This window comes from Spodoptera frugiperda, chromosome 14, assembly GCF_023101765.2.
Source record: "Spodoptera frugiperda isolate SF20-4 chromosome 14, AGI-APGP_CSIRO_Sfru_2.0, whole genome shotgun sequence".
Classification (NCBI taxonomy): Eukaryota; Metazoa; Arthropoda; class Insecta; order Lepidoptera; family Noctuidae; genus Spodoptera; species Spodoptera frugiperda.
In genome coordinates this window covers 9420590-9448575 of record NC_064225.1, presented here as the reverse complement: position 1 = coordinate 9448575, position 27986 = coordinate 9420590, and the positions used below count along the sequence as shown (strand labels likewise).

The 27986-nt window shown below is 36.2% G+C and overlaps 2 protein-coding genes across 8 annotated transcripts in view; one reads left to right on the top strand and one right to left on the bottom strand.

Moving 5' to 3' along the window:
• Positions 1–27986, bottom strand: part of LOC118279393 (protein madd-4) — a 409330-nt gene that overhangs the window by 16242 nt on the left and 365102 nt on the right. For 4 of the 7 annotated variants that reach the window (XM_050698354.1, XM_050698357.1, XM_050698351.1 and 1 more), the window contains exons 9-18: positions 24561–24705; positions 15597–15726; positions 14363–14478; positions 13825–13925; positions 10674–10826; positions 10092–10216; positions 7943–7984; positions 5199–5447; positions 562–685; positions 5–126 (exon numbers count right to left, since the gene is read on the bottom strand). In XM_050698354.1, coding sequence (XP_050554311.1) covers positions 5–126; positions 562–685; positions 5199–5447; positions 7943–7984; positions 10092–10216; positions 10674–10826; positions 13825–13925; positions 14363–14478; positions 15597–15726; positions 24561–24705 — 1307 coding nt within the window. The remainder of the gene's footprint in view (positions 1–4; positions 127–561; positions 686–5198; positions 5448–7942; positions 7985–10091; positions 10217–10673; positions 10827–13824; positions 13926–14362; positions 14479–15596; positions 15727–24560; positions 24706–27986) is intronic. The other 3 variants (XM_050698355.1, XM_050698356.1, XM_050698353.1) reach the window with 2 other exon arrangements.
• LOC118279394 (uncharacterized) lies at positions 1226–4836 on the top strand. The gene is made up of 2 exons (XM_035599088.2): positions 1226–2060; positions 4377–4836. The coding sequence occupies exons 1-2, from the start codon at positions 1260–1262 to the stop codon at positions 4824–4826; spliced, it is 1251 nt and encodes a 416-aa protein (XP_035454981.2). The 5' UTR covers positions 1226–1259; the 3' UTR covers positions 4827–4836.

Genomic DNA, 27986 nt, shown 5'->3' with positions numbered 1-27986 from the left:
ATACCTGGGTGGACACGGATGGTCGTTACAAGTCCGCACCCTGTTCTCTGGTTTCGTCAGCGGGTCACACATGTACGGAGACGCGTTCTTACCGTCTTCATCTCTTACACACTGGATTATTAGTTCCTGTAAAATGCATATGTTTAAGATTCTGATAATTGTTCTTTTTCAAATGTTAAGACATACGTTTTTCACATCGAAAATGTATAACAGCCAGGCTTGGGCACAAATGGGCAATTTCAACCGGATTCATACCACGCCTTCACTGAGAACCGGCCTTGTATTTCACCGTGTGAGTTATGGGATCTTTCCTCTATTTGGCGGCCGTCAACGCATTTTTTTAAGGGGATAAAGTCATCCAATGACTTCTCCCCGCCTTGGGCGAGGCGAAAGGGAGTGTCAGACTCTTGTTGCCTAAAATCCACCCATTCCTACTCCTGTGTATTGAGCCAGAGCCCCGGTAACCCGCCAGGTAGTCTGCAACTCTGGATCAGGCATCAGCCACAAGCAACCTATCATATTTCTAATTAGAAAACTTAAACAAACATTTTTATGGCATACCTGAACACCACTGAGACAAGACGCACTGCAGCTCGTGTAACCTTTTTCTTTCCAAGAGTATGACTTCCCTGGAGATCCTGGTGCCACCCTGATGTTGCTTGAGGTCCCGAAGGTCAGTAGCCTGCTGTTGACAAACATAAGTCCATCAGTTACACTGGTTTACAGATTGTTTCATTGATCCTGTTGCAACTGCTAGGGAAGGGTTTTTAATTCCAATTTTAGTTCGGGCATAGTGAATTTTCGAAATAAATGAGGTTGCATGTACCAGTATCAATTCAAGATCACTTATGCATATTATAATAACGCCTTGTTTATTAAATTACGATTAAGTTTGTGGAAATTATTCCTGATAAAAATAAAAAAGAAGTCATTACAAACCTATTTAAAGATAAAACGAGGATCGCATAGCATGGCCAAGATTTTCGAAAAAATGCAGAGGTAAGCGATAATTTAATTATCAACAACAATGTTAATTAAAAAAATAAATCAGTAGCGCATTGCGAATAATTTTCCTCATACACACCTACCTACCTACCTACATTGATATTTATAAAAACATACGAAATGTATCGCGGAGCGTAATCTCAAGAATTATTTACTTGTTGATAGATATCAGCTTATCAGAAGATACGGTATTTATCGCATGATTAATTCACAATGAACATTCAGTGGTATCGGAACCAAGCGACAGTGTAGATATGTCTCTAGACGTTCATCTTGATGAACCAGATGACTTCAACTGTGTTGAACTCCACAATTCCCTACAAAACGTTGCACTCGCTAAAGGCATACAAGATTTCGAATACAATGTAGATTGTATAAGTGGCAAACGAGCTAACTACATAGCAAACGTGTTTCGCGTCGAAATCAATGAAACTGATAGTGACGACCATAGCATCAGTGTTATTATAAAAACTTTAGTGAACACAGAACGGCAAGTGTTATATCACAAGTTACATGAACGAGAAGTCATAGCCTATCAGAAAGTCATAAGCAAGTTTAAAGATATACAAAATGTTTTATACGAACATGAAAGATTGGAACTCTCAGATTGTTTATATTCAAACACAGAAAACTCCAGGGAAATCATCATTTTGGAGGACTTGACAACAAAAGGATATGATGTCGATGGGAAATTGGCGAAATATGAAAATCTTGGTATCAAAGAAATCGGTGTGGTACTTGCAGAATTGGCAAAATTCCACGCTTTATCGTTTGTGTTTCAATGTAAAGAGCCGATGGTAGTGAAGGAAATCAATACTGAGTTTCACGATCTATTATATCAGAACCATTTTCTAAATAAAACGAAATTGAGGGATTACTTCTTTGAGTCTTTCGAAATGTCTTTGAAACTTGTCACCGATGAAGATGCGAGGGAAAAGCTGGGGTCTGTGAAAAGCAAACTTTTGCAGCTCCTACAAATGTATGTGAAACCGAGTAAAACGAGTGTGTTTTGTCACGGAGACTGCTGGGTCAATAATATGCTGTTTAAACATGAGGTGAGTTTGAAATCTGTGTTAATTAGGTTGTGTTGTTCACACCTTTGGGTAGATAAAGATCTATTGACGTAATGATTGCTTATTGTATTTAAATATTGAATGATAGAGTGACGAACTTAATTGTTGATACTAGTAATACGTTTACCTCGTAAAAGAATTGATGTATTTATTTTGAAATTTTACTACAGTTGTAGGTATCTAATTGGATTATAAGATTACAACGTTTTTGCATTTGCAAGTCATCTGAGATGATGAGTGACTAATATTATGCTTGATAAAAACATTTAATGTATACGAAGTAGTACCCAAGTAGAATATACCTATCAAATAAAATATAACCTAATAAAAAAGGAACCTATGGAGTTTCTTGCTCGTTCTTCTCCATAAGAATCTACACTTTGGAACGAGCAAATAGCTTCACTAGAGGACTGACCGACATACAGACATTTTTAATATTATTATATTTGCTATAAAGTTCAAAAGTGCCTTCCTGGTCTATTTAAAGTAAATAATTTTGACTTTGAAAAACATAATTATGATCAGTGCGTGTTTGTACACTGCTGGACATAGGACTCCAATAGCACGCAACAGAGCTCAAAACTATTGAACATCATGAATGAAATCATAATAATTAAATAGATCTTAATTCAAAAACAATCTACTCAACGTGAGAGCGAAACCGCGTCACCCAGCTAGTATTAATATCAATAAAGTCACCAATATAAGATGATTTGTCTCCAACAGTCAGTTGTCAATTTGTTATCAATTTGCAGTCTAATCAATCCACTTGTCTATCGATAGGCCTCGCCCTTGATTTGTCAATTTCTACTAATAGTCTTGTTAATGAAATGTTTAGTACCCTTAGTACGAGTTTGCTTTACGTGTAAAGTACGGCACTCTGATTGGTTGGTTTATTTGAGCCGGCCAATCAGAGTGCAGAATGCGCTCTCGTTTCGATTACTTTAAACGTAACTCATACTAAGGGTACTGTATTCAATAGGGTAGATGACTGATTTTTATTTTAATGTCCGTCTTGTAGATTATTTTAAAATATTAGATACGTATTTTTTATTTTCTAACGGAAACAAATATTTTCAAAGATATATCGATTTGAAATATCGCGTGACGACACTTCTAGGTACGTTTTATACGTAGAAATGACGTATTTGCTGCCACTCCTAAACTTTGATTCATTGTATAAGTACTGTTATCTTATACGACAAAATAAAAATATACGTGTCTAATATTTTTTCATTATCTAACTGACGGACTAAATAGATTTTTAATTTTCATACCCCGTCAACATCCCTATTGAAGTTATAGCTAACACTTAAGTTTCTACAGAAATTTTATTTTCCGTGAAGTAGTAAGCATAATTTGCATGATGAGGTAGTTGTATTTTAAGCTCCATATAAAACGGTTGAGTTTATCACCATCTTCATAGTGTATACCTATCTCAGTTATATTGTTCCGAGCAAAAAACCCCAAGGTACTTTAATTGATTTGGCTATCGAACGCGATAACCTTCGTTCATCATTCACAGTTGAGATCACGCGACCACAGAAACATTATTATTTATTTTTGGCTATTTATAAAAAAAAGTTTATTTAGACACCATTGACTAACGGTGAACAGAAATGTCGTGAGGAAACTATATATAAGTATAAGGAGAGGAAACTAAAAGTACCTTTAACCGACGAGCATGCATGAAAAGACTGATGACTGTTGATGAAGCGAAAGAAGTGTGTAAGAACCGTGGCAATTGGCGTTCCATTGTCTCTGCCTACCCCCATGGGAGACAGGCGTGAGGTTATGTATGTATGTATGTATGGGAGGAAAATATAATTTCTGATAACAATTTTGAAGTCGCCAACCCATTTGCATTGAGCAAGCGTGATGCTTGTTGCTCAAACGTTATTCATGTGAGAAGAGGTCTTTGGTCAGCAGTGGCTGTTGATGTGTGTGATGTGATGTGATTTCTAAAATAGGTATTAAACAAATTACTGCCTCGTTGGCCAAGTGGTTGCAAGTGCGACTGCCGGGCAAGGGGTCTCGGGTTCGATTCCCGGGTAGGCAAAGAATTGCTGGGTTTTTTCGGCTTTTCGAAAATTTCTCAGTAGTAGCACGGAGTCTGGAAATGTGCCCAGTATATGGCAATAGGCTCACCACCTATTACATGGGACAACATAAATTGTGAAAAGTGGGTGTACACAGTGGCATTACGTGCCATAATGTGCACCTCTGCCTACCCCTTCGGGGATAAAAGGCGTGACGATATGTTATGATATGTATTAAACAATTTATTTTTGTTCCCAGGCTGGAAAAGTATGCTTCATAGACTTCCAAGCGATGAGATACGCGAACCCAGTCACAGACATCATGTACTTTCTGTACATATGCACCGATTCCACATTCAGATCTGAGCATTTTGATCTCCTAACAACAATATACTATGACAATCTAAAAGTGTTCTTAAACAAGTTTGATGTTAAGGCTGATGATGTTTATAAAAGGGAAGATTTTGATGCGGATATTGAGGAATTTAAACCTTATGGACTGTTGGTCGCTATGGTTGAACTTAGAATTGTTACAATGGCTGCTGAGGATGAATCGATATTCAAAGGATCGAGGTTAGATTTGAGTATAGAGCCTGTAGATGAGCCTAAGGATAATGAATTACTTAAGGTCAGGGTGAATGATGTTGTTAAAGAGGCGGTTGATAATGGGGCATTGGATATACTTATGGAGAAAATAAATAATATTTGATATTTTTGCATGTTTTGTTTTTCATTTATATCTTTATAAATTATACAATTGATTCCATTATAATTTATAAATAATGTTGAGCAAAAACGATATTTTAAAAAATTAACACAACAACTATACCTTTGCTTTTATAATATTACTAAGAGTTGAGTATTTTTTACGAATATAACTAGGTATAAATAGATAATATTAGATTCCTTTTATTGATAAAATGTGAATTTACATAAAAAACCTAAATATTTGATTTTTATATAAGTTAAACAATAATAATAAGATGGCTATAGTTAAATATCTATCAAACAGTTAAAGGACTCTGAGTATGTTGGTAAATGTGTTTTAATTTATGTAAAAGTATAATGTAACAAATCTTACCTATCACCACCACTCCCACCATAGGACGGCACGCTGGAGTCTCCGAACGAGGTCCCGTAAGCCATGGAACACGGTTCCATCACGCATCTCTCCGTATCTTCAGCAGGTTTCGGCCCCAAGCACTTGCTATCAGGCAGCTTGGCTATAGTCCTACTAAACTCCAAGAATATCTTGCAATGGACCTCCTTCTTCCTCCACCCTTCTCCACAGGTCACACTGCACGGACCCCAGTCATCGTCTTTGATGTAACTAAACATAAAGAAATAAGTCAGTACAAGAAGACGTTTCTTAATATTACGGGATTAACACAGCAATTTAGGCCTCCAAACTTTTTCATTTCAATCTTGTTTCTCATGCGTTTAATTTTGTATTTCATTTTCCTCACAAATGATGTTCCAAATTAATATTTTGAAGTTAATTAAATTAGATTCTACCGTCTTTGTAGACTACAGAACGATTTTATTAAAATTCTCACAATATCCTAATTTGCTGTGTGCCAAGCCCAACCCTACGAAAGTCGCCCGGATTTTAAAAGGAAAAAATCTATGACTATCTATTGTAGATTCACACGGGAGCATTATAGGTCGACATGCGAGGTGCTAAGGGCAACTATGTATCCTAATTAATTTCGGGCTGGTATATGTAGAAGTATGCACCAGTGTTTAATGTATTTAATCACCCAATACCTGTAAATTCGAACACATTAAAAGTATACTTTCGAAAAAAATCAATTCGTGTGTATCAATTTTGTGTCAGTTAGGTAAATGTTTGTGCCAATCGGTAAAAGTGTAAGCGAGGAAACGTTGCAAGACAAACGGTTCGTGTTATATTAATGTGCAAGGAAATATAAATCTTATGTGCAGTGCATAGAGTAGAAAAATAGAAATCAGAGCAGAGTAAAGTTGAGATGATGTGTGCGATGGTTTGGGTCAGTGTGAATTGAAATAATATGCTGTGCATACAAATTTGCTCATCAATAGTAGAGTGGTTTTGAAGGGAGGTTTCCTCTGTGTAGTGTCGTCCATTTTAATATTTACAGAAGGGATGTTACGGATTTTATGTGATTCGTTTTTATAATAAGATCTGTTCATATCTGCTATCGGCTTGGGATCCGTTGGCCTTGTGTCTACGTGCTCCAAAGCAGTGCTGTGTACATCTGTTACTCCGGCCTGGTTGAGGTCTATTTCTAGATTTATTCCATCTGCTGTATTATTTACACTTGTGCGTGCGTGTTGTGTTTATAAATATTTAATATTATTTTCAGTTTTTTATACAATGTCAATTGCAATCTAATTTTGTTGCTTAATCTTAAAGTGCTCTGTGTTTTTATACAAGTAGTTGTTATTAAACATAACCTGGTGCTTAAAGATAGTGTATTCAAAAATAAAAAGGTGGTCTCCTAACCCCTATGCATATACAAAAGGCAAATATTACCTATCCTTAAACAATATTGTTCATTATTATACAGTACCAGACAATTTAATTTTGATTACAAACAAGTTTCTGCAAAACAAATCTCAATTACAACGTGCCATTTAAAGATTTTCATTAATTTTATTATCAACACACTTGACAGATTTACCCAGTCTCTATTATAATAACCAAAGCTTCAACAATAGCATTAAGAAATATTTACAAAATGAAAATAATGGCTGCCTCATCAAATTAAGGAAGGAAAATATTAACCAAGGTTAAATGTTAAAGCCCGTTTTATATTAATGATTGGAACTGGTTCAACTAAGGTTGGTATAAACACAAGAGAGTCGTTAATTGGAGTACGTTACTCAGAAACATTCACAAAAAGATCAATGAAGGGAACATTTTCTAAAGGTTTGAGTTCATTAGCTAAAATTCTATAAATCTTCACTTTTATGGAGTTACTTTTGGTACTCATGGTAATTTTACTAACAAACAGACGAATCACCAAAAGCGTTACAAGTGCGTTCCCGCCTTTTGAATTGATTTTGAATCGATTTATAACACCAGGATCTGAATATACGTTAATATACGTATCTAATTTGGTGTAGTAGTTTTGAAGTTATGTGCGTAAATACATTTTGTGCATTTTTGTAGAAACTATTGCTTAACACAGGCTACGTATGTGTGCTATTTCGTGAAATTTTTGGCAAACAAATAAAATTTTATTTAGTATGGTGCTTTTGAAGTGCCGTTGTGCGGGTAAATACAATTTTGGTTATAAATTTTTATTTGTAAGTGCTGTACCCGTAACATCCCCATATTTATCATCACTACAATATCTAGACATCCCGGGAAGGGGCAGGTTTCCATAAACACTCGGGTTAGGTTCTAAAACGAACACTAGGAAACAAAACTTGGAGAAATCGTCTTTAATTTTTTATAGGGTGAGATTATCCCAAATATGTTTTTTGAAGACCAGTGACCTGATTTCATAGACGAATGAAATAATTTTGTAGTTTATTAAAGATGGTTTAATTTACTTTTTCTTATAAACGTTTTTCAAACCCTTGATTCTACATTGGATTTGACTGGTAAAACAAGTGTTGTCTGAGATGCAAATACCAAAATAATAGTTGATATTCATAGCCAATTTGTAATCTCACCCTTAACGGCTAAAATTAAAGACGTTTTAGGTAACACACAAGCCACAAACAGTCTACTAGCAAGAAGGGTCAGAGAGAGGACGGGTAATGTCATTCCTTGTAAAAAATGTGTAATGTTTGAAGTGAAACCTTTAAAAACGTTTGTTATCATAGGTACAATACCTTACATACAACCAGCCACACGCAAAGAATATTTTGTAATTGCTGAAAAAACAACAACAAAATACTCTGAGCTTTGTATACAGACAATGGTATCAGAGATTTGAATTTTATTGTTATAGAAAATAAAATTGAAATTTTAATGGCACATGCTGTTTTTGACGTTGATATTCGTATGGACGGTTTTGAGGGAGAACTAAGTACTAGCAGTGTGGAGGCAGTTGAAGTTAGAGATGGTGTTGATGAAGGAAATTATGCTGAACGAGATTCTGTAGATTTTAATAAAGGACAGAATAAAAATGAGGTAACAAACAATGCTTATTTAAATGTAAGTACTGTTGAAAACTTAAATTGTAATGAAGATAAAATTGGTCAAGTCTCTTCACGAAGCCTTCCAAAGTAAAATTCTACTAAAATCTATATTTTGGATGTATTTCTACGCATTTCCTTTTACAGTTAGGTATTTTTGTTTAGATTATTTTAATCTGCTGAGTAGAGTCAATGTTTAACTTCTTTATATTCTTAAATTGAATTAACTGGTTCGGGGTACGAAATTTCTTCACTATTGTTGTCTTCAAACACAATACTACCTACTATTAAAGCCGTGGCAGATAATTTTAGACCACCTTATTGAAAATGGTGTCTCATATTTCCCGAAGTAAAAGGTATGTGAACGCTCTTCGTTTCCAGCCAGTTATATTTTTAGCTCCATTATAATAGGGACTAGGGGAAATATTGATTTCGTAGCTCGACGCGTAGTACTCGAAAACAGTCAACAGAATTTACTATTTAGTATTTATTTGTACTATTTAGTGTTTAATTTTCTATTTAGTAGTAGGTGTATTAAAATTCAGATTTTAATTAATTAATCATATTAGCATTGAAATTAATAGACAAAGAGTGTCGTAGACTCATTCAAAGTACTAGTAATATAATTAGTCACACCTAGAATTAATTTGACACAAATAAAATATATTAGTGTCTCTCGTTTGAATGATAAATTAAATCAAAGACGAATAAGTTGAATATCAAATAGATTACATTCATATTATTATTCAATAGTAAGTGTGTTATGTTTGTTCTTATTTAACATTGATATAAAACAAAAGAAATGACTGGATTTTTATGAAAAAGAAACGCAACTCATTGTCGTTGTAATGTTAATTCTGGTCTCTGATTCATAGATGGCGTTGTTTTAAAAAAATGTCACCTACATTTCTTAATCCTTTACTCTGCAAATGAAATCGTGTGAGTAAAAATATCTATAATGTATAGCTTTTTGATATTTCATCATATTATTATAAATTTGTATAATAACTTTAATACTTCGAACAGAAAAACTTTTAATAGACGCTTTCAAGATTTTCTTTTGAAATTCATACATCGGCTGGGAACAAGTTCTTTTAATATTTTCTTCTTAGTTAAGCATTGTAAATGGCTTGTTACGCACGAGCGGCTTTTGTGTAAAGTTGGTTTATATGGTTTTTGGTAAATTATTTATTAATTAGGTAGAGCGTGCTTCAATTTAGGCTGGAGAATACGTTTTTTAGTTCAATTACGAAGTTGAGTTAAGTAATTTGGTATTTTTGTGAGCATATCTAATGAGGATGGTTTTTCAAGTTTGGATCCCGTGTATTATTTATATATTCTTGTGTATATATTCTTTTGTACTTTTTCGTCATCAATATTGACCCACGTTTTTTCTAGTTCGCAGTTAGAATTTAGCACACACATATTTTCATGCTCAAATACTCGTAAGTACTTGTGTTAGCGACCGCTATTCTCTAATCATTCAACCAACGTAAAAGATAATAATCCTTTTTTAAAGGGGGAAAATCATCCAATGACTTCTCCCGCCTTGGGCAAGTTGAGAGGAAGCATCAGACTGTTACTGACTAAAAACCACCCCGTTCCTACGCCTGCTTTTCGAGCCATAGCCCCTATAAACCCCCCAAGGTAATCCATAGCTCTGGACATAATAACCCTAATATACCTAAACGTATTTAAACAAATGTCATGAATGAATAGATGTCGATAAAACAATGATAGAATATACCACCAATATGTATTTGAAGTACTTAATATGACTCTAAAAGGTATTAAAAAACAAAGTTGCCTCCACACTGTTCAACTCTACTTGAATAGTACTTACGTTGCTTCTACCGGCACGTCGGGGTCTCCTATCAGACGCTCAGCCTTCGCTTGTGGCATTGGGTACGGTTGTATTAACGGCTGAGTGTGGTACACCACTCCTGGGAGCAGATCTTCGATTTCGTCCTGAGAATAAGTTGAAAATATAGCAATGATGACGGGGTATGAAAATTTAAAACCTATTTAGTTCGTCAGTTAGGTAATGGAAAATTATTAGACACGTATTTTTTCTTTTTGTCATATAGGTTAACAATACTTATAAAAAATAAAGATAAAACGAATCAAAGTTTAGGAGTGGCAGCAAATACGTCATTTCTACGTCTAAAATGTATCTAGAAGTGACGTCACGCGATATTTCAAATCAATACATCTTCGAAAGTATTTGTTTCTGTAAGAAATAAAAAAAATACGTGTCTAATGTTGTTAAATCCCATGAACCTACAAATCTTAAAATATTTAGAATTACAATTAAAGTAACTTCGTCGACTAGCATGGCTTTAATCAAGTTCTAGTTAATCTATGCTGCTGTGTCGAGACCAAAACCCTGTTACTTCTTAGCAAATGATTGTTAAACTATACATACCTCAGGTTCGTCAGATTCCCTGTAAGCTGGACAGCTGATGCCAGTGGAGCACGGTCGTGATATCTCAGGTCTCGTGGCCGGGTCGCACCCGCCGCCAGATGGCGTGCATTCCACTCCTCGCACTTGCACTCCCTCGCCGCATGATACTGAGCACTGGGTGAAACGAAGTTAGCTTTATTATCTTGAAGTTAAGGTGTTAATTGCTTTGTTCCACTATTGTGTGTGACTGATAATCTAATTTTAATACCAATCATATTTTAGAAATATTTTTTGTTGTGAATAAACGTATCCAAAAATCATACGAAAGTGTCGTGAGAACTGAAATGACACATTATAAGTCCCATGTAATAGAGGGCCTATTCCCATATATTGGACACAATTTCAGACTTCTTGCTACTACTGAGAAATAATCGAAATAAAAAAATAAAAACATAAAAACTCCCAGCAGTACTTTGAACGACCAACAAGGCAGAGCATAAATATTATTATGTTAAAATGCAAATAGCAATCTATCTTGCACACCACATTATTTCTCAAGCTTGGATAGTCTCCAAATATCCCAAAGAATCTCCAAAAACTTGACACCTTTTATAACTTAACACTACAACATTAATCGAACAAACTTCAACCCCGAAATATCTTAAACACGAAACCATTGGAGGCTTAGGTTCTACGATAAGTTCTGCGGCAATCCTATTAAGAATTTGACACTCAAAGTCAAAGTTGGAAACCAAACATTTTCAAGTCAAAACTATGCAGTCAATATAGTGTAACCACACGAATTAATGAGCCAGACAAAATTGTAATCACGAACTAACATCGCTGGAATACTCCGCGTCTGAACTTGCCTAACAAGCTTTAAGTTTGCCTAAGTTTCCTAGACTTCACGTCAATGCGGACAAATTAAAAAGACAGAGTAAAACTTTCTCTAATTGGAGGTAAGGAGGATTTTTTATTCGGTCGGGTTTTAGCATTTTCTAATGGGATCTTTTTCTTTGCTCGTTATTTTTCTGATAGTAGTTTGTTTTTGATACCATAGTTTTTATAGTAAAATATATGTAGGTATGGTATGGTATGTAGATTTGTCTGGCAAAAATATTGATTTCAATGAAGAAATTAGTCATGGAAAGTATCTAGAGGTTTATAAGCGGCTAAAAATTTAAGTTTAAGTAGAACACCTTTTTTATGGTGGAAAATCATCCAATGACTTCTCCCGCCTTGGGCGTGGCGAAAGAGAGTGTCAGACTCTTACTGACTAAAAACCACCCCGTTCCTACTTCTGCTTTTTGAGCCGGAGCCCCGGTAACCCGCTAGACAGTCCGCAGCTCCGGTATAGAAAAACATTGTACTACAAATTATTTATTATTTAACAATGAACTAATAAACAAGTCTACCATAGGTCTTGTGGAGAGTATTCCCTAGCTGCCTATCGGACATCGCGTTATTCGCGTGATGTCTCTTAGAATTAATCTATTAAAAATTTACGATATTTTATGACGATCTAAAAAAAGTCGTGTAACCATGAAATTAGGTCTTAATTTCGCAGTCAAAAGAAATCCTTCAGCCAACACAAGGATTTTACTTAACAGTACATTTAAATTATAGTACCAACAATTCGCTTAGTACAATCAAGCTAACCATATCAGCTATATCGATCTAAATAATATAATTTGTAGTTGTCGACGAAAAGCCACAACATCAAGGGCGTCTAGGGTCGTTTGTAATCGTCCTAGGACTTTCAAAGTGACCTAGGAATATGTTAGATATACCTGATAATCTGCAAAAAGGTGAGCAGAGGTGTTCTTGCTTAGTACTTACTAAGTAGTACTTGTAGTAGTAGTACTTGTAGTTATAGGCATTTGGTTTTGTAATATGGAGACCGGAGAGTAGAAAACATTTTTTTGTCACCCACACTGCTCTTCTAACGGGTGTCATAAGACTCGATTGAGGGATTACATATTTAGCAGAGATCGGGTTGAAAGAATCTTTCTCTGACAAATCTGAACCTTTTTAAACTGCAACAAATTTCCTATCCGCTTGCCCAGTGCGGAGATAATGGCAAACTCCCTTTTGTAGAGGTAGCCTTACAGTCCTGAGTTCCGTTATAGTCCAGAAATGGACTGTCGCGGGCTGTTGATATTGAAGTATTTTTGGAAGTATCACTTTATTTTAACTAGGTAGAGTGATTCAAGAGAAAAGATATAGAATATAATATGTATATAGATATAGAAAAAATCAAAGCATTGATTCCAATATGTACTTTTGAAATATCAACAAATAGAGAAAAAAATAATAGTATGTCAGTCTGTCCGTCAGTGAAGCTAGGTGCTCGTTCCAAAGAGTAGCTTCGAATGGAGAAGAACGAGCAAGAAACGTTCTCGTTCCTCTTTAAAAAAAATAAACCAGGGCGGGTCCCTCGTTTCACATACAATGTACATCGATTAAAATAAATATAGAACTCCCAACAATGTTACATAACACGTTCCCAAGAAATTGCATCGCCTGCACTTTACGTAAGTACAGAAAAGCAATAAAGTTTCGCACAAGACATTCTGAGAGTAGAATAGTTTATCGACAACATGAGCCGCTTACTGTACACTTTGTATCCGAGTTATAAGTTGTGTGTGTACTTTGGATAATGTATGGATGTGAGATGTGAATGCTTTTTATTTGTTAGTGGCAAGTTTTTGTTTAGAAAGTGCTAATTGAGTAAAGAAATTTTTATATTTATACCATTTTTATATGTAGTAGTATAAAAGTGTGTATAAAATCTACAGGAGTTAAAATGATAACTATATGTAGATCAATTCATAGCGTTTCTTTTAAGGGGGAAAATCATCCAATGACTTCTCTCGCCTTGGGCGTGCCAGACTCTTACTGACTAAAAACCACCCCGTTCCTACTCCTGCCCGGAGCCACGTTAAACCGTTGTGTGCCTCAAACGTGGATCCACGCGAGACACAATGTATTTTCTATTGTGTCTTATATACAAGAGGTAAAACCGCCTAGGTAGCCCGCTGCTCCGGAACAATTCATAACTATGAATATAACATCAGCTAATTTAATTATTCTTTTTAACCTAGTTTCGAGTTAGATTCGACTGGTTTCAAGCCATACGGTGGGGCTAAACGTAACTAAAACCACAACTTACCCCAGACCAAGGCCCCGCCACCCAGACGGGACAGTCGTGCTGGTTGCACGGCTGTGTGGCGCGCGGCGCTGGAGACACGCACCCTGGCTCCGAGTTTGTACCTGAGGGGGAGGGAAAAAAACTGTTAACTTTTTTTTCTTCCTGGGTGGGGTAAACGAGCAGGTGCTAAATCATGAAATGCTGGTATAAAATCTTTCAATTACATTAATCGATGTACTGACTAAAATGCTCTAAATTTTTTACTAATTCGGTGTTAAATAAGAAACAAACAATAATGAGAAACACCAACTTTCGAAATCAAAGTGAATTTGATCCTTTTTAACCGTCTTTCTTCAGTGAAGTCAAGATTTTGTTTTTGAATTTTTAAATGTAATGTTTTAATGATACCTAACTCTCAGAAAAAAATGCCTAGTGAGAAAAAAAAACAGGCGGTCTTATTATCTATCGCCCAAGTATTAATGGTATTCACAACTAACATGCATTCTATGTCTACAGTAAGAAGGTCTATAATGCATTCCATGTTCTTGACAAAACTCACCAGGTTCGTACGTGTCAGTCTTGGTGACGTTGGCGGACCGGGCGCAGAGCACGCGCCGTGAGCGCACGCCGCCGCCGCACGTCACGCTACACGACGACCACTCGCCCACGTACCATCTGTAGGGGGAGAAGGCGGTTCCCGTTATACAAAGAGATTTTATCTATACTAATAATATTATAAATCTGAAGAGTTTGATTGTTTGTCTGAACGCGCTAATCTCCGGAACTACCGGTCCGAATTGAATAATTCTTTTTGTGTTGGATAGTGCATTTATCGAGGAAAGCTATAGGCTATAACCAATAGGAGCCGAGCAGAGCGGGTGAAACCGCGCGGAAGTATATAAAATAACTGCGTTGGTCGAGTGGTCGCAAGTGCGACAGCCGGACACACCTATTTGCAAAAATAAATATCATTAATCATTAGTGTGACAACCGGACAAGGGATCTTGCATTTGATTTCCGGGTCGGGCAAAGTATCACTGGGCATTTTTGGCACTGGGCATGGCGCTGGGCGATTTTTCGAAAATTTCTCAGTAGTAGCACGGAGTTAGGAATTGTGCCCAGTATATGGCAATAGGCTCACCCCCTATTACATGGGACTTATAACACAAATGGTGTAAAGTGGGTGCACATTGTATTGTATAGCGGCGTTACGAGCCGTAATGTCTACTCTTTCGGGGATAAAAGGCGTGAAGTTAATAAATATTTCTATATAAAGGCTCAGTTTTACTAGTAGAAGTACACAGGCTATAATTTAACAATATAATGCCGGGACGCGCTGTTAGTAATAAAATGAAGTAAACTATTGAATTTTCTTTCTGTTTACCCCAGCTTTCTTCGCGACTAATAGTGGTGGAAAACGTTTTAAATATATTTCTTTACTCACACGGCAAAATATAACGCAAGTGGTGTTTCACGCCGGGCTTCTTTTTTATGGTAAACAAGCAGACGGATCAGTTGATGGTAAGCACTCGCCGCAGCCCATGGACACCCGAAACACCAGAAGCGTTACAAGTGCGTTGCTAACCTTTTGGAGGTTAGGAATTTAAGAGTTGTGGGGAATCAGGGATGGGGATGAATGAAAAGAGGGATAATTGGGCCTCCAGTAACCTCATTCACACAACGCAAGCGTTGTTTCACGTCGGTTTTCTGCTCAACCGTGGTATCACTCCGGTCGAGCCGGCCCATTCGTGCCGAAGCATGGCTCTCCCACACTCACAACAATTAATACTTACTTGAATGGACATGGATGTGTGTTGCACCTGACGACTGACGCCTGAGGCTTGCTGGAGGCATCACACAGCTGTTCCGGAGCATCAGACCCTGTGAGGCGGTCCCGGCATACTGCTAGCGACATCTTGTAGCCTGGAACAAAAGATAGCCGTTAGAGTTGTTGTGAGTAGCACATATAAATCATATGATGACAGACATTTTTTATACAGAAGCTGTTGGTGAACCTTTATTAATAAATAAATAAATAAAAATAAAATAAAATGATGACGTGGCAGAGTAAAATACTTTCACTTTACTTCACCACCTCTGCTCTTCCCGTGGGTGTATTACACACGAGTAAGACTAGACGTTTGATAGTGATCGGAGAACAGCGCTCTTTGTAAAAATAACACTTTTATACTCTAATCTCCAATTCACTAGTCAAGCGTGGAGATTATGGTAAACCCTTTGAAGTAATGGAGGTTCTTAGATTAGCAGTGAAAGTCAGTTCTGTAATAGACTCTTTTGCATGCCTGCACGATAAGCGCGGTGGCTGAGCATCTGGCTGCCGTGCAACGTGTAGCGGGTTCGATTCTCGCACGGAGTAACTCTTTGTGTGATCAACAAATTGTTGTTTCGGATCTGGGTGTTATGTGTAAGTGAAATTGTATGTTTGTAATTGCACCCACAACACAGGAGAAAATCCTAGAACCTATATTGTTTAAAAAATACTTAAATAAAAAAAAAATCATCAAAACTTATTCGGAGCAATTTTCATTTTCAATAGGTACACTAAAGATCTAATCCTATTTGAGACATAACTACAAATCATTCCACAAATTCCTTTAGGCTACTAAGATTAATAGTTTAGTGTCAAGAGCTGATCTATTTAATATCAAATCTACTGACAAATTCACTGAGAAAGATTATGATTGGTTGGATAACTGGCCAATCTGCATTCACTGAGAAAGATTATGATTGGTTGGATAACTGGCCAATCAGATTATTTCGTAAATCAAAATAAATATTTTAGATTGAGATTGTTAAATTGAATTTGGAATGCGAATGACTTTTTTTTTTAAAAATTATCCTAAAGTCATTTTGGTCTTGCTTAAAAGAGTGACGTATTTAATTTGACATTGGAATCCTATGGGTTGTGTAAAGTTAAGGTTTCGTTTTGAAAACACAACTAGTAGGAGGAGAATAGTTCTTTTTTAAATTCTACTGTTTGAAAGCTTGTTTTTTATGAGTAACATAGTAATTTTTATGATAATTATAGTTATAGATTATATGAGTATTATACCTATAGGATGACTGGTAATTAGTGAAGCATATTTAAATATATGATTGTACTCATGATTACAAATAACCTTCCCAAAGAAACTTTTTAGTATACTCATTAGTTTTATTTGTATCACATAAAATTCTTTAAAATGTATGTTGATTGAAAACTAGATTTACGATTTTCGATACTTATGAATATCAGTAATAAATAAAATAGTTTCTTTCAAAAAACTAATATCAAACGAATTGCGAAAATTCTATTTTCAGCTGTCAATACTTTAATATTCAAGGGCGTCTACGTAGACACGTATTGTATTACGAAACTATTTTTCCAAAAAACTACCAAACAATATTAGCATTCAAACAAAACAATATTTCATACAATGTCAAACATTCTAAATAACAAACAAATACAGGTTTAACTCAACGCAGAGATCCTTCGCTGGCCTATCCGTTCAAATTTAATATTTTCGTGTCGAAATTAAAATGGCGGGTAGTCCCACCCTCAATTTCCCTAGAGGTAAAAAAAAGTCGGACTTAAAATTACAACCAGCCATCCGACATAGCTACATATTTATTACACTGTATTATTTACACTCGTTACTGACTAAAGGTCGGACTAAAATTCCACCTTTTCACCTCGATAACCAGCTCAAAGGGTACTCCACTTTACCGTTCCAACGAAATTAGGATGTCCAAAGTTATATTTGTCCAAGCAGATGAAAATATATTCAGGAGTAAAGCCAAAGTATCTTGCAAAATTAAATTTCTGTAGCTCTGGATCGACAGCATTCATTCCCTGAATGGAGACCGAACTTTAAATGTCTCGCGTCTTGTATAAAATTTCGGAGCCCGATTAAATAAATACCGACCTTATTTATGTCACAATAAGGAACCTCGTGAAAAGGATAGATAGGAATTTACTTGAGTTAGGCAAATTTTGTTTATGAATTTTCTGTAGATAAAAGCAAAGATATTATGTTTTACAAATTCGAACTCAAAGCTTACGGTATTGAAGTTCAAAATTAGGAAATATAAATCTGAATATGCTAGTTAGTCTTTTATAGGTAAGCTTGTTTCAGAACGTTGATTCGTTCGGGGAAAATTGCTGTGTGTTTGAGCTATAGTGAGTGTTGTTAGTATGTAGATTTTGGAGCAATTTTACCGTCACAGGACAGGTCGGGTCTCTCTTTGTGCTTCTAAAACAACGGACGTATGTGGACTCGAATAACATTGACTTTTCTTTGTGATTAGCAAAGTCGAGTTTGAAAATGAATCAACATTTCATAACAATCTTTATAGTTTGTTGTGGTCAAAATTTAGTTTTCAATATCTTGATTTTCTCATTATTCATTAAAGTTTAATTGGAAAATTAGTTTCGCTTATAAACTAAATAATAGTAGGTAATATTTTTTTCGACACTTTTAGTTAGTTTTTATTTCTTTTTAGGTATTTTTTTAGTTGTAAATATTTTAGTCATAGTTATTATTAGTTAAATCTGTTACCTATAGGTATGGAAATCTCCAGAGTTTTTTCATAGTAAAAAAATCATCGAATAAAAATGAAATTGCTTTCCGATCACGATTTGTCACTTCATAGCTTTTATACGCGAACCGCTGTTTTTGACACCAAAAGGACCAGAATACTTCGCAAAAATATAAAATTAAAATTGAAACCTTTGTTAAAAAACCTCGCGGTGTTATCACGACCCGTTGTTTCAAACTGACCATCACAAAAATACAAGAACATTTATGTAGGTAGGTAGGTAAGAGTTATACTTTAAAACCAACACGGTTTTCGTAAAATGTAATTCTATAGCTCCAATAAAACTGGGTACCGAGAGGAAAGTACAAAAACGTAATTATTTTTCCATTTACGAAACACGAAACGTTCATTTGGAAGATGAAATTAGAAAAAAACATTGAGGCTGTCCGTTCGGCACGAGGTTCCGTCTCGTGGCATTTTATTTGTGTCCTGATTGGGTGATTCGAAAATAGAAAACATCGAGCTAGCATGGACATGGTGCCAATTAACGAAAATTAGCACAAATGGATTTTTGTTCGAATGAGAATTTAAAAGTAGAGGATTAATCCTCTATTTGTTTACGTGTTTCTCTTAATACGGGACTGAATATTTAAAAAAATATGTATCTATAGTTCAAATAAAATATTTTTTAAATGGAAACCGCCTACAATTTTTCTTACCGCCTCGATTTTTTGTGAGATAATAATCCTAAAACCTTATCCTATGTCTGAAAAATACTATGCTGAAAACCACATCAAAATCGGTTTAACCAAGCGTGAGATAATTGTGCACAACAATACATACAGCTCAAAGTAAGAACCTCTCTTTTTTGAAGTCGGTAAAAAAACAGATTAATTTTCATGGAATTAAATTCTTTTTAAATATCTCACTAGACAGTTTCGTGGTATTGCATGGTTTAATAATAACTACATAGCATTTCTGGTCTTTTCAGGGCATTTGGCTAGTGTAGAGATTTCCAGCTTAGAATTTCATAGTGCTTGCACAAAGTCTAGCTTAGTGTTCTCTATAGTAATAAGAATGAAGCTTAATACCTAGAATTAAACACATGAGTCGTGAAATAAATGGAATATTCAGTTTTCTAAGGTTTCTGAGTAAAATGTATGTTGTATTGTTGTCTGATTCAAATTACATTGAAAACGCCTGAATTCTTATGTAACATAATTATTAAGGGAACATAATTAATTTTACTCTTTTCGTTCGCAGAATTGGTGAAGCGAGATTCGAATTATTCCATATGGCTAGCATTTTTCACTAACTATTTAAATTATAATTCGCTGCGGACTACCTAGCGGGTTTGAGGGGCTCCGGCTCGACAAGCAGGAGTAGGAACGGGTTGGTTTTTAGTCAGTAAGAGTCTGACACTCCCTATCGTCTGGCCTAAGGCGGGAGAAGTCATTGGACGATTTTCCCCCATTAAAAAAAAAAACACCTAAGCCAAATGCTGTCTATAAGATTTGCAACCATACGATGTATTTTTTCTTAAACCATCAAAATACTCTAAATAACACCAAATTCCACCATCAGAGATCCCTAAAAGAAATAAGATGCGGGCACAGGTCTTCCAGCATTTAAATTCCCATTAGGCGAGACTTGGAAACGAAATTACTAAGCATTATCTATTAAAAGCAAGTATAAAGGGAACCCCAGTGTGGTCAATTTACATTTTGGACGAGATGCAACTAAGTGACCGCGGTAAATACATTTTGGAAAACAAATGACGGTTGCTTGAATGAGAATTGAAATATTGTGGAAATTATTGCTTTTGTGTTTTATTTTAAACTCCTTCTGCGAAGCAATCATGCTAGCTAACAAGGAGGCAGGGCGCGTAAGGGAACGAGTCTCCTCACGCCTCAGCCGTCGCGAGACACACTCCGGCCAGCGGTGCGGGCCTGTGGACGGCGAGCAACGGTAGCTCGCCGCCCGACCAGAACCAGACCCGTACGTACGGCGCGTCGCGTTCCTCGCGCTCAAAGAGCCATCAGACCACCACAGATGGGGCCCAGTAAAGAGCGCGGAGATTGACGTGTAAAAGAATTACATTGTAACCTATTGGAGTGGAGACCGCGTCTCGGTAAACGTAGTGTAGGACGCCCCCAGGCGAGGTGGAGTGACGATCTGCGCAGGATGGCTGGCAGGAGCTGGATGCGAGTCGCTAGTGATAGAGCAAAGTGGCGAACAATTGGGGAGGCCTATGTCCAGCAGTGGACTGCTATAGGCTGATGATGATGTAACCTATTTGCAAAATAAATATCATTTATCATTATTTAGCTCCGGCTCGAAAAACAGGAGTAGAAACGGGGTGGTTTTTAGTCAATAAGAGTCTGACACTCCCTCTCACCTCGACCAAGGCAAGAGAAGTCATTAGATAATTTTCCCCTCTTAAAAAAAGTGTCATGTCTCATGTAAGGTAATAAATACATTTAAAATAATTCAATAAAGCTCAGCTCAGTGACTGAATAACAGTAAAAATTAAATTCGTTCCAAAGTTTGAACATTCTGTAGCATTAGATACTTACAGAACTCTCACTTACAATTTGATATTCCGCAGAATCCGAGTACTAAACGGATATATTTACATATTCATGTATTCAAAAGAAGTTTTTCGAAGCTCTTCGATCTTAATCGTTCATTAGCATAGACGCAATGTAGATAACATAGCGATTTTATTTTACACGTGATTTCAGTAAATATTATACATAGATATGTTTTGAATGTGTTAAAGGATAAATAAAACATTTTTTTTTTATAAAGGGAACCTTCAGTTTTCTTTACCGTCTCCCTTTTTTAAAGTCAGGTAATAAGAGTGGGAGAGCCATGCTTCGGCACGAATGGGCCGGCTCGACCGGAGTGATACCACGACTTCACAGAAAACCGACGTGAAACAATGCTTGCGTTGTGTGAGTGAGGTTACCGGAGGCCCAATAACTGGTACCTACTTAACCCAGTCCTTAGCAAGAGTTTTCGGAACAAAATTATTACTAAGAAATAGTTTAAGTAAACATTAAATGTCTCTGAATTCAGCAGTTCGGTTTCCTACAAGAAAATACACCAATCAAAACATTCGTATTCCTATAATAATAAACCTTCAACACAAAAAAATAAAGCTCAAACTCGATTGAAGTGAAACTGTTTTCTTTATAAAATTAATAAAACAAATAGATGCTTCGTTAATTAAGGTTGTTTTCTTCATTAAACGCGATTAGCGTTAATTTTGATCAAACATTTTCTCTATTATAATATTGTTTATTCTTGGAAATGGAAGCTGGTCCCACCAGATAAGAAGACAACATAAATAAGTAAATAACTTTACATAATGTACTACTTTTTATTTTCCTAAGATTAAGGGTGATACTTGTGGCCTTTTTTTAAGGAGGAATAGTCATACAATGTCTTCTTTCGCCTCAGGTGAGGCGAGAGTAAGTGTCAGACTATTACTGACTAAAAACCACCTTGTTCCTACTCCTGCTCTTTGAGCCGGAGCCCCGGTAAACCCGCTAGGTAGTCCGCAGCTCCGGATCAGGCATCAGCCCTACTGGGCCCCATCTGTGGTGGTCTGATGGCTCTTTGAGGCGCGACGCAGGTGGCCCTTAGAACGCAGATCCACGTGAGACACAATGTGTTTTCTATTGTGTCTTATATACAAAGGGATTAAGACGCTCGTTTCTCATGAATGAGGGTGAAGAAACCTATCAATGGTAAGTACCAATGTGACTAAGTTATATGTTACACTAACCACCGTACTAAGCGTCATTTAATAGTTACTTTACTGGACTGAGTTAAGTAAGTAAGTAAGTTAAGAGTTAGCAATTGTTTTCGATACAAATTCGTTACTAAGGAATAGTTTAAGTAATCGTTAAATGTCTCCGGGTGCGGCAGTAAGATAATTAAAAAATAAGCTTAGCTGACTCCGTTTCCGCTAATGCTAAGTTATGTATATCAATGAATATGATTGGTGGAAGCCAAACACATTCACAACATATCTTATATGGAAAAACACCCTTAAACTTAACAGCAAAATACTGCAATGTAAGCAAGCATTATTAACGTAACTTAGTTTTTTTTTCTTTGGTTGCGATAGCTGCAGTGACAGAATAGTAAAAGAAGTGTTCTATGATACTTTAATTATTTTTACATTCAAACGTTATTAAAATCACAGCTCTTAGTTAACCCTTACAATGAAATGCTTATCGGCATTAGGCCACGGTGGAAATTATCTACAGTGCTGCCCCCAAAAAGTCAGAACCATTCATTTAGTCTTGACCGTCGTTTCTCAACCCTTTAACCGACAAAGGGGTCTGACAGACCCCATTAATCATTACGACACTGACACCTAATTAACAATTGAAACGTCTGAAGGTCTGTAAGACCGTCTCGGGTCAGTGGGTGCGAGGTAATCTAGTAGGCAGGGGGTTACAACACTTCTGTAATAAATGGTGCGCGTTTTTGGGTTAACATTGGAAATTATCGTAACTTTTTTGAAGTGGAAACCTGGAGTTGATAATTCATTATTTTATTTGGGGAGAGGTTTTAATTATCATTATTACGGAGTGCTAACTATTATGTGTTCAAATAAGTTTTTAAACTGACATGGTCACTAGTACTTAAAACGGGATATTTACCATGTTTATTAGTTTTTGTGAGTTTCATACGTGATCAAGGCGCATGCAACTGTGCCGAAGTATCGGAAAATCACTAATATTATAAAAGTGAAAGTCTGTTCTTTTGGCTGTTTGTCCGTCAATCACGCTGAAACTACTAAACGTATTTTGATGAAATTTGGTATATAGACAGGTTGAGCTGATCGAGTGATAGACACACACACACACACACACACACAACTTCACGCTTTTTATCCCCGAAGGGGTAGGTAGAGGTGCGTATACTTTTTTATACCATGGGAAAGCGGGTGAAGCCACTGGGAGAAGCTAGTTGTCTATAATTTAGTGTACGGTACGCATTGTATAATATTTTTTTCTCATATTTTTGCCATAATTATAAACAGGGTGTCATACAAGTTGTATTAGTAATAAAAACAAATGAGTGTCGCGGACAATTCCACAGCGTTAATGTTAATACTTATCCGAAATTCATCTTTCAGGAGTTCTTAATTGGAATCGGCCTTTGAGAACCTCGCTTCGGTAATGGGAGTAACAGACGAGCGACTTTGTTGCTAACAAAACCACATACTCAGATTCATCACCACGATTAGCTAGTCTATTGTTATTTCAAAATGTCAAATAGGGTAAATTACTAATTTTTATTTTAATGTCCGTCTTGTAGCTTGTATTTTAAAATATTACACACGTGATTTTTTTTGCGATTCGTGTAATGTAAGTATTGATATGTTATTTGACAAAATAAAAACACATGTCTAATTTTTCATTAAGTAACCGACGGATTAAATCGATTTTTAATTTTCATACCCCGTCATCATCCCCTATTAAATTGTCATTACAAAAACAGAATTTAAACCATCTATTTGACACAAAACCGAAAACGAAGCAATAACCACGTTTTCAAATATCACAAGCAACAAAAAAGTCGCCCATAAAATCGCTCGTCTACCGCATCCCACTATGAACTGTTGCGCAGAGACAAAAGGAATTCGTTGTCTGATTTATCGTAAGCTTCGACTAATGGCGGATTTCCAGATATAAATTACTTCGAGAGCCGGAGGCCGACAATTAACAATGCTTCCCTAATGTATCGAACAGATTTGGATACAGCGCTCTCTAGTCTCTGAGATCTGAATCGTGTACTTAATTCGTTGTTCAGCCACTTCTTACAGATTGTATTTAATTGATTTTCTTGATTAAAACTTGGATGAGGATTTTGTTTAGTTTTTAGGGTATTTTTTTAATGGGGAAAATTATCCAATGACTTCTCCCGCTTTGGCCTGGCGAGGGGAGCAGTGTCAGACTCTTATTGACTAAAAATCACCCCGTTCTCACTCCTGTTTATCGAGCCGGAGCCCCGGTAACCGGCTAAACAGTCCGCAGCTCCGGGTCTCCGTAGCTCAGATTGTAGATCTTCTTTTCTTGTTATCCGTCCATACTCCCGTAAAGTCCAACATACTTTAGACCCATTTCTATGACTGGCTTCGTTTAGAAAAGTACCTCCCACTTACAGAATACAGCGTAGTATACAAAATAGCTTACCTCCACCACATGTAGCAGAGCACAGCGACCCTGGAGTGGCGAGCCAGTGGTACCGGGGTCTGGAGCAGGAGGACCCGTCGCCCCCACACACACCGCACTCGTCCACGCGACGTGTGGACCCCACTCGGAGGTCACAGCCCACGCGCTGGGGACAAAAATTAAATTGAATTAATGACAGTTTATTCAGATATTTTTTTATTATGTGCTTCTGTAATTTATGTATGAATAAAAAACAAAGATTAGTGGATATCGAAAAATAGTTCAGAAAATCAATTGTCTAGACCTCAAACTCCGAAAAATTCCGAATCAGTAATCAATCCACGATTTCCCAACAACCTTTAAATTCCTCAGCACCAAAAGACCGGCAACGTACTTATAACGCTCCTTCTGTTTTGGGTGTCCATGGGCGGCGGCGATTGCTTACTATTAGGTGATTTGTCTGCTCGTTTACCGGCTTATACCGTAAAAAAGGGTTCAGTATTTTTCATAGACAGTTGTTTTCGTTCATTTTTATGCACAAGAACAGACAGATCACTTGATGGTAAGCGATCAGTGTCGCCCAAAGACACCCGTATCACCAGAGAAGTCACAGGTGCGTTGACAGCATTTTTAAAGGAGCAAAATATATCTTTATCAATATGACTTTAATGACTAGTGATTACAGAAGCTATTGTACATTTTTACCGCATCAAATGTATCCTTAATGAATATTCCGCGGGATAAACGCAACGCACTGATTTGTCACGGCAATTTCCATAGTCATTCACGGCTTCGCATAACTATGAAATACTACCTTATTGCAAGCAAATTACAGTTTATTTTCATTTAGCGCTAACTGGAAAATAAACAATGGTGATTATGCAGCTGTACTGTGTTATATTGCTTTGGTAATAAGGTATATAATTGCTTGTACTGTGTGTTGTGTGGAAGTGGTGGCCGGATGCCTAGTTGGCGTTCATTACTTGTATGGAGTAATTGAATTAAGCGTATAATTTTTGCTTGTGTTTATGTTTATGGCGAAATAGAGCATTTTGTGCTTTAGTTACATTTTAATGAGGTATATCTAAGCTATATCGAGATTATTTACTTATTACTTACATAGTAGAGTGAAGTCTGACTACGGAATGCAACCATGAATTGTATTGTGAATCTGATTGTAAAATAGTAACCTATGGAGTTTCTTGCTCGTTCTTCTCCATAGGAATCTACACTTGGGAACGAGCAAATAGCTTCACTAGAAGACTGACCGACAGATAGACATTTTTTTAATATTATATTTTTGATTTGACGTTCAAAAGTGCATAAATGGTTTATTTGAAATAAATAATTTGATTTTGACTTTAGAGGGTTTATTGAAATTAATTCCTATCACCATAATTATAAAGCTCATTATTAAAAAACCGAGTGCATTTTGCCCTGATAATAGAAATCAACGCCATTTCCTTAAAAATCTCATATGTAAAGAACCAAATTAAAGTATTAAAAATAAACCAAATAAAAGTATTAAAAATAAACCAAATTAAAGTATTAAAAATAAACCAAATATCCAAAATGTTCAACACACAAAAGATTAACATAACACACCCAAACACTTAAGATTCAAAATCCGTTGAACAACACATGTCGATTACAAGCAGAACTCAATACCCACCTACACATGAACGGCGAACAAATCTCCGCCCTAACGTACACCCTGAATAAATCGTGAAAATCAGTTTGAACCACATTTTCAGCAATAAATTACATAGATATGTACCTCTAGGGCTGCTCATCGTTTATTCAGACCTCTGGATTCAGGGATCGCATACAGTCTTGGAGAATTTTCCGATTATCATAATAAAGTAGATGCTCTATCCCTTTCTTGTGTTCCAAGTTCGTATGTGTTAGAAAGAGAGGTTGTAAATTTGTTATTGAGCTTTAAAAATATAGGGGATTTGATACATATATTTATTGGTTCTGGTTGAGATATTGGAGTGTGGACTGAAGTGTCCAAGGATCACCAGTTAGGGTGTTCATGTTTTATTAATCGGTTCGGTGATCTTTTTGTAGGGTAGGGAAAGGAGTGTGTGGATTTGTAAAAGTTAGTTTGGTATATTTTGTGAATAGAAACGTATGGAGATGGAAGAGAAGGAGTTTGTTTGTTGGTTACGTATTGTATTCATCTTTAACTTGAGTAAACATGTGAAGAAGTTATTGTACAACTTTTGCTATTCATAACTTTAGTTGTTGTATGTATAAAAACTAGTTGGAGTGTTATTTAGTGTACTATACAGACCAATTAATGAAATTGTAATTTTATTATAACTGTCGCTAATTAATTATCATGTTATCGGCTAACTCACGCAATTGTTTGACGAGTATCTCGACAAGTTCCAAGCCATACTAGAAGCCCAAATTCAGTTGCATTGTGCGACACGCGACGCGATGACTGTCACACTGCTACTGAATATGAGCCTTTAGATTGACTTGAAACTAGTCGATTACCTCGTCATACAGTATAACTAATGAAATTGTTATGATTGGTTGATAATATTAATGTAGATAACACTACAGAAACGTAATAATATTACTCCTCATTAAAAATTTGTTCAGAGGACTTTAATGCTAAATATCCTCTCAGAAGACCTCTAAAAAGTAATCAGCAACAAAATGACCGAACTACTAAAGATAATTAGCCCAACGATAGCTAAAACTTGACCCACAAAACTTGAAGAGCACACATCTCAAACTGAAACTGCTCCAAAGTCGAAAGAACACGATTTTAACATAAAACCATTGACCAATCAAGCTGAGGAGAAAGTTCTCGAATAAGTATTCGTAACGTACCGCGCGGGATTATGTAAATTCCACTCCAGAAGTTTCCACTTAAATAATATATGAAATTATGCAAAATACGTTCGAGACGTGGAGTTTTTGAATCACAGTTGTATCACTTTTTGAGTGGTTTCTGCCAGCTACTGCTACACTTCGTCCTTGAACATCGAAAGAAATTCGCAATATGGCCGCCACGAAAAAAAAATGTCCATACTTAATTTGAGGACTTTCCAGTCTTTAAAAATCCTTCTTTCGTCGTTGTTCATCGATATGTTTTGGGTCCTTTATATTCAAAGTTTGTCTCTTTAGGAGTTTTGAAGTGGGGTCAGAAATATTTCGTTCATTGTTACCGGCTTTGAGTTAAAGATAGTGGAAAAGTTTGTTCTGTAAACGGATCGTCCCATTATCGAGGTCCCGATGAGCACCGACTTGTTCAACGAATCATAAAACATTGCTTTGCTCTTGTTTAGCAGCGTTTGATCGAATTAATGGGATCAAGTATCCGGAATGCTTGAAAGATTACAATTTTTTGAAGTGAAAATCTTATAATTCTTTATTTTACATTTTCAAAGAACAGAGATTTTAAATAAATAAATAAGGAAAATAAATTAA

Excerpts from the sequence above, each read along its gene's own strand:
- LOC118279394 (XM_035599088.2), top strand. The coding sequence starts at position 1,260 with ATGTCTCTAGACGTTCATCTTGATGAACCAGATGACTTCAACTGTGTT. Across the intron at positions 2,061-4,376 it reads ATATGCTGTTTAAACATGAG|GCTGGAAAAGTATGCTTCAT; the intron begins GTGAGTTTGAAA and ends TTTTGTTCCCAG.